This window comes from Erigeron canadensis, chromosome 8 (assembly GCF_010389155.1).
Source record: "Erigeron canadensis isolate Cc75 chromosome 8, C_canadensis_v1, whole genome shotgun sequence".
NCBI classification, from domain to species: domain Eukaryota; kingdom Viridiplantae; phylum Streptophyta; class Magnoliopsida; order Asterales; family Asteraceae; genus Erigeron; species Erigeron canadensis.
Window position 1 is genome coordinate 38704790 of NC_057768.1, and position 7711 is coordinate 38712500.

Below are 7711 nucleotides of genomic sequence, written 5' to 3' on the forward strand. Positions count from 1 at the left end.
TCTAATGTTAGTTTCATCATGTTTACTGATTGTATTATAAAAAAACTGAGCCAAAATTTTTAATTAACATATATGTTCAGCTTCATTCCTGGCAGGTTTGTTGAAATCTGGATTATACTTCAACTCCAAAAATAAGAAATTTAATACTGTATATATATATATTTTCTAAACATAATACAATATACTTTTCCATTTTAAAAAAACTAGTGACCGTACTAGACTTGTTTCACTATATATACCAAGCACTAACGTATAGATATATACTGTCGGTGGTACCAACACTTACACTTTTAAGACTCATGGCTGCTAACAACATTAATGATAAGCCCACTTTCTCTCTACTCTTTCTTGCAAGATTTTCAGCTACTATTGTAGCCATTCTTGTTCTCACATGGGCTCTCTACTTCACCACTAGCTTCCTTCCTCATCACACTCCCTCTCAACATGACCTCATTTATTCTGTAAGCAACCCTTTCATGTTCATCATTTATATTCTATAATTATCATCATCATATTCTAGTTGTAACATGGATAATATAACTAAGCTGGGATTTTTTTTTTAATGTTAACTAATAGGTGTTGCATCCTTTGTTGATGGTGATTGGTTTCATTCTCATAAGTGGAGAAGGTAACCTTTTTGGAAATGTATGTTAATTTGTAGGATATATTGAGTTATTTCATACACAAAACTGTGCGATTTTTAAAAGACTATACAAGCATGGTAATGTACAATTTGGTGTATGAATTAACAATTTTGGTGAGTTTATGACCTTCCTTTTCAAAAATGGTGACAGCCTCTTTTTATCATGAACTTGAAGTCAGACAAAGCCATGGCTTTTTCTTGAGAAAAGAAGGTGATTTTGTTAAGTGTTGATTTTGCAGCAATATTGGTGCATAGATGGTTGCCTGGTTCAAGAAAAAGGAAGAAATGGGTGCATTTGTGGCTACAAGGTTTGGCATTGGCAAGTGGAATATTTGGGATTTGGACAAAGTTTCAAGGGAGAGATGGTGTTGTGGCTAATTTCTATAGCTTGCATTCTTGGATGGGTATCCTATGTGTTTCTTTGTTTGGAGCTCAGGTATGTATACACTAACACTCTCTCTTTTTATTACGAGTATATACATACTCTTGGAGAAGACTCCCAAATCACTTCAAACCAGATGACCAAAAGATTATATGAAAAATGTAACTCCCAACAACGATACTTAATCTCGTCATCGATGAGTGTAAGGAATAGCTTCTTATAAGTTTATAATGCCTTTAAGATCATATCAGACCATATAAAAATGACAATTTTCTCTATGTTTTCTCGGATATCCTGTTTTCTGACTTTCTCTCGTAGCTTGAACAAGTGTCAAAAACATTTTATATGGAAACTTGTAATATTCATTTATCTTGATAAATATATTTGATTTTATTCAAATTCTAACCTTTTGAAAAGCTGATAAATTTTGGTCTACTTGTAGTATTCTACTATGTCATCATATAAAGAGCATGAAAAATACATTTAAATTTCGAAAATGGTTTCCAAAAGAAAGTGATATAAAATTATTGGTGATAGTTGCGTCAAGCCATTGCTTATAGGGTCCCTTTCCGCCTCTCCTCCACAAGTGACCCAACATTGCATTATTGCTTCTATTATTTATAAAGTATTTTCCTCTTCATATACGTAATCAAAAATTAAAAACTCTGAAAAAGCATATTAACAGATAAAAATGTTGTTGAAACTTTAATTATTAACATTATTAGTATATCTATACTATAATACTAATCCTTTTTGAAATGTTCATTTAGTGGTTGATGGGTTTCCTAAGCTTTTGGCATAGAGGCGAAGTACGAACGACTAGAATACAGGTTTTACCTTGGCATGTTTTTCTTGGTCTTTATACATATGGATTAGCGGTAGTAACAGCAGAAACCGGGCTTCTGGAGAAGTTAACCTTTTTACAGACAAAGGGAATTGTTATGAAGCGTTGCAATGAGTCGCTGATTGTTAATGGTTTAGGTCTTGGGTTGGCCATGCTTTGTGGTTTAGTGATGCTGACTGCGGTCTCACCTAAGCAGTACCAAAGTATTCCCACAACTAAGGTTGTATACTCGGATAGCAAGTGTTTAACTTCTTAGTCAGACTCATACTGCTCGTGTTTCTATATCGAGAATCTGTGTAAATATGCAATATCCATGAGCAAAAGTGGCTTCACGTTTTTTTGAGATGTTCGATGTATCTGTCGTTTATAATCACATTAGTGCATTGTTCCTATTAAGTTTACTTTTAACTAGGTAAATAAAAACTGAGACATCAAAATCTGGTGATTTGCCTTTTCGTGGTGGCAATTTCGACCTGCCAAATTTGGATTGTATTTTATCTCAAACGGGTCAAATAGGTCAAACAAAAAGTTCAGTAAAAAGGCAAACGTATACACCTATTCTGATACAGAGACCAACTAAACTTTTTGTTCAAATACTCCTGGTTATAATCATGATTAACACATTAACTACTTATAAACATAACTGAAAAATAATGAGTAAAGTATTTGTCGGTTAACCTGACTTACGAAGCTAATTATTAAAAGAAAAAACTCATTTCGACCTGTTACCTAATCATCCCATCTTGCCGGTTGCCCGGTTGACACACCAAGAATCCCTATCAAGCAATTCAACCAATGGATGTGGCCCTAAGAGTTGATATATCTACTGGGGGATTTGAACGATAAAATTAGACCAAAAAAGTTACACCCAAAAGAACTTAGTTGATCACAACCTAAGCTCACCTAAGTTTGAGTGAACTTAGCTAACCTAAGTTCGCGAGAACTTAGGATGAAAACTATGCCTAGCATTCAAACAAAACAAACGAAAATGTTTTTTTAGAAAACGTTGACTATATAGCAGAAAATATCATGTAGTATATTATATCTTTTGATACCGCATTAGTTCATAACTTTCTGGGAATCTTACTACCTGGGGTATATAGTCAATAATAATATGTGAAAACAAAGTTTTCATTAAGACTAAAAAAGCAAGAACATCTGCTACCTACCGCATAGTGATTATGAGCTTTCTGTCTATAAATTTGGCTCCCCCGACTTTCCCTTGAATCTGAGATGGTAAATAAATAACCCGCCTTTGATCCCCGGCTTCAATCAATAACTCTGATCCTCCTCTATACTGCAAGATTCAATAGTCAAACAAACAACTTTTGACTTTAATATCACCACAAGAATCAGACATAGAAATAGTGTCCACTTACTTGATATAGTTTGATTTCAGACTTGTCAAAACCAGGCATGAGAAGGGTAACAGATTTGTTGGCTGGATCGAACGTTACAGACTGCATATGTCCACTTGAACCACTTCTCAATGCACTGAGAAGATCTCGTGCATTGCTACTGTGACCATTTTGCATAATATTATCCCAGTTCAAGGGATTACTAAATGAAATAGAAGGATATGATGCAAAAGGCAAGGGTGAAAAGGTCGTTTCAGCAATTTCTAGGTGTTCTTGATCACAACCTGAGTGTGTTACACCAAACGCACCAGAAACGAATGCACCAGCTTGTATGGCACAACCCCAGTAGCGTAACGCAGAGTTTAAAGACATTGGATCATTCAAATCCATCACAAGATAGCACCCAAACAGCTCTGGTTTTGTAATAAAAGATGACCCTTTCTGCATTACAAATTATAAAGGTTTAGTTTTCCTGAACATATTAGGCATCTTTATTCCCAACAATAATTACTGGATCCAACATGTTCTTTAGGGGGATTCAGTTGTGGGTTAATTTCTTCATGTGATAAGTCCCACATAACATTCTTATGAAACAATTTTTTATTAAAAGATGAGATTGTGATACCTCTAACATGTGCTCTAATTTGTCCCATACTTCTCCACTAAGTTGCCCGTTAAAACCAGAACTAATAGTTCCTGCATTTAATGACTCGTCTACAAGTCTCAACAGTGACGGGCCAGCCAACCGTCCCAAATCAGTCTTTTCAGCCAGCATCCGCATGTATTTCAAATACAATCTGGTACAAACATGTAATTATAGATCATCATACATATGTTATTTATGTCATTGTGTCTCTACATACATATATATAGAAGAGATAGAGGGAGAGAGAGACGAAACCTTGATTTACCAGTTGCACCTATCATCCTTAGTGTTTCTTCGGTGCTTAAACCATCATAAACAATAATGTCAAAATTATACTTTGGGTTATTCTTTTGTGTTTTGTTCTGTAAGAATCCTACAAGCTTTTCAAGTTCCAAAGCTGAAAATATTGAATCCATTCCAGGAAGCACACCGAGCTCTTCTCCCACCACCTATTCCACAATAATGCATGCCATCTAGATAAGTTCTCTAGCCACAGGAAAAGGATGATTAACTATCTTGTTTTACATTTACATTTTAAAATTTATACAACAACTTGTTCATGACTGCAAATTACAATGCTTTTGTGATGATTTTGCAATAACTACAGTTAGGTTGAAATGTAATTCCAAAAAACTGATGAAAAACTAAGCTCTTTATATGAAGGAAATGATAACGGCCACATACCTACCCCTTCAAGGACTCCTTGAGTCAAATTAAGACGGGCATCAGCTTGCTTTAATCTACTAAGAGGCTCAAGAATCATCTAATATTGTCAAACACACTTTATCAATCATCAATATATGATGAACACAAAGACATAAAAGCGAAATAAATAGTTACTTTAAAGAACAACTTACTTTTGTAGTTTCTAATCTAACAGCAGAAAGATTGTCGTTGCAAGTTACAAGAGTTGTTCCAATCTTACAGTTAAGTATATAATCTGCAGTGGGATCTTGTGAATGTATCACCAAAACTGTTTTGAGCCCGGCCATCGCATAATGCTGTAAAAAGAATGTAAATATACTTGAACAAAAAGTTTTCAGGTACTAACCACATATCAAACTTGACAATGCATTTTGACTTTGAGTTAGTTTTATTCAAATTCAACAATTTACTTATTTTAAAATTTGAGCCATACACCTCTTAATGAAACTCATACACTTTAAGGGGGGTGTTTGGGATTGCTTTTGGGAGGATCTTATCTGACCGTGGCATTTGCAAAAAGCAGATAATAGACCGTCTAAAAATGAAGATAACTACATTTTTACACAGACAACCGCATGTTGAAAGCTGCTTTTTGAAACGCCATCTTCAGGCGTAATCCTAGGTACAAACACCCCCTAAAACAATACTCTCACGATCAACCAATAACAATATTCTATCCTATCTGCATTTGTTAAAGTACGTCTTCAAACCCCTCTTAAGAAAAAGTTATAAAAGCTTATCAATTATCTAGCTTTTCAAATGCAAAGATATACAAGACTTTGACTAAAAAATTTTAATAGCAAGATTATCACTACTAATTAGGCCTTCATGCTCCAAATGCAAGAACTATTTTGTAGCTTTTTCTTTAGGGGATGTTTGGCTTAACTTATATTTCCGGGTATATCACGTTAAGCACATTTTCCTGGTTTTCGAGCTTATCAACTCGATTTTATTGATTATTTAAGCCTGCAACTTCAAGTCGATAAGCTCACAAACCGGGTAACAAAAGGTTTAAACTTTTTTTGAAATTTCAGCCAATAAACCTGGAATATAAGCTAAATACTCCCTTAGAAAAATAAAAATGCATACTTTACATCAAACTTCAAGTGGGTTATAAGTTTGTATTCAAAATCCCAACACTTAAACAATGTACCTATTTCTAACCACTGGTTTGACCAAAAAAAAAGTCAAAACCCTGATAGAAAATCTTGAAGCAAATGCAAATGAAATTACATTGTAATTGAAGAAAAAAAATATATCAAACCTGAGCAGCAAAAACAGCAGAAAATGTTTTGCCAGAACCACCTTTGCCCAAAAAAGTGACAAATTTTGTGGGTTTTGGGGTACCATCATTTTCATAATTAGTTGTTGCATTTTTGGACATTGATATGATCTGAAATCTTGGTGGTGTTCTTTGGATTAGGATATGATTTGGGTTGGAATGGAATTGCAGATTGAGGTGGGAATGGAATTGTAGAGGAATAGATGAAGGTAAAAAGGTTGGGGAATTACAGATAGCCATTTTTCGGGAGGAAATGAAATGATAGAAAATGAGAACTTACATGCGTGTCAGCCAAAGTCGTAAAGAGAAGTAGGTTGAGAGTGTCTAGGATTTAGGTACCACGATTAAACCAATTTGTCACCTTAGCAATTCAAGGTTGGTTCAAAGATTTTAAAAGAGTATTAATAGAATGGAATTTAAAAAATTTAATGTAACCTAACAAATAAGAAAACTCAAAAAAAAAATTCACCAAAATCCTTTGAATTCAATAAACCAGACGACCCTTAAAGTTTAATTTACTTATATTCATGTCATTTTTATTTTAAAATTTTAAACGGCCGAACACTGAAACAAACATATATCGAGCTAAATTTAAAATTTTAACCGAGCATATATATATATATATATCAACCCAACAACTATAACAACCGAATACGGCACATTTGTGTGTGATGCTTCGCATTCAATACGTCATGATATTCATGAAATGTTTTTGGCATATCTAATATGACGCATTAAATACCAATATGGATCGATCTTGATAAGATTTTGTACCAAAGCCATGGGTTTATTCCTACTCTAAAACATGTAATGTTGATGTATCTGCCGACGTCAAATGCTCCAAAAAAATAAAGATCTATGTCATTTAATCGAAGTATAAAAATATGCGGGGTATTATTGCTTAATTTTTTAAAAAAATATTTACGGTAATATTTTTTCATGCCATGTAGATTATTAAATTTAAAATTAAGTTTTATACTTATCTACTTGGAATCTTTCAATCTCTTTATATTTAATATGTATTTGTAATTAATTAATATATTTTCTTTATGTTTAATGTGGATAATTCATGGCTAATGTGGCTTAAGTTGAGTTTCAATTAAGTTTTTTTGCTTATTTGTTATCTTTTACTCTTTTTAGTATTTAGTTATATTATTTAAAGGACATACTTAGTCAAATTAATTATTTACATCAAATATCCACACCACTCGACGTTGTTTCTACCGCCAACAGTCGTCTCCACCACCACATCGCCGCCGCCACGAACACTGTCACATTGCGTGGGTACCGTGTTAGTCTGTAATAAATAAGTTTACAATATTATAGTTTTATAGTTTTAAATTTGAAATATGCATTATATATTTTTAACATATTTTTACAACAAGGATTATTTATCATGTAACACATAGTTTAATCTAGTAGTGATATATATTTTTGAATATCATAAGATAAATGAACATGAATGATAGTTAATACTTAATAGCTTCAAGACGTTTATCTCTTAATTTGTTATTATCACTACACTTTAGTATTTATATTTACTTATTTAGGTTGTCGTCTTGATAATATCCATTTTAGTATTAACATTTATAAAGTAGATTTAAAAAGGCAAGATATATGTAAATTATCAGAAAAATACAACATTTAATTATTTTTAATCGTTTGCTCCAGTACTCCACTTTATCCAACAAAAACACGATTATTTAGATTACTTTTTTAAAAAAAAAATATTATAATTAGTCTGATTTATCCAACAAAAAATAAATACTTTGACGTAAAAAAAAAAATTTAATTATGAACTTGGTATAGGCTATGATCCTAATTTATTTTATTTTCCATTAAAAACTTTTT

At 32.7% G+C, this 7711-nt stretch overlaps 2 protein-coding genes across 2 annotated transcripts; one reads left to right on the top strand and one right to left on the bottom strand.

The window, feature by feature from the left end:
• The first annotated feature begins 258 nt into the window (after nt 1-258).
• Nucleotides 259-2214, top strand: LOC122578885 (probable transmembrane ascorbate ferrireductase 4). Its single transcript, XM_043750934.1, has 4 exons — nt 259-461; nt 577-628; nt 883-1079; nt 1796-2214. Exons 1-4 carry the CDS (start codon nt 300-302, stop codon nt 2123-2125), a joined length of 741 nt encoding a protein of 246 aa, XP_043606869.1. The 5' UTR covers nt 259-299; the 3' UTR covers nt 2126-2214.
• Nucleotides 2215-2940: 726 nt separating this feature from the next.
• LOC122579511 (uncharacterized protein At1g26090, chloroplastic) lies at nt 2941-6155 on the bottom strand. Its single transcript, XM_043751694.1, has 7 exons — nt 5843-6155; nt 4731-4874; nt 4562-4636; nt 4129-4322; nt 3853-4024; nt 3249-3668; nt 2941-3166 (listed from the first exon to the last, which is right to left on the bottom strand). Exons 1-7 carry the CDS (start codon nt 6098-6100, stop codon nt 3035-3037), a joined length of 1395 nt encoding a protein of 464 aa, XP_043607629.1. The 5' UTR covers nt 6101-6155; the 3' UTR covers nt 2941-3034.
• Nucleotides 6156-7711: the final 1556 nt, after the last annotated feature.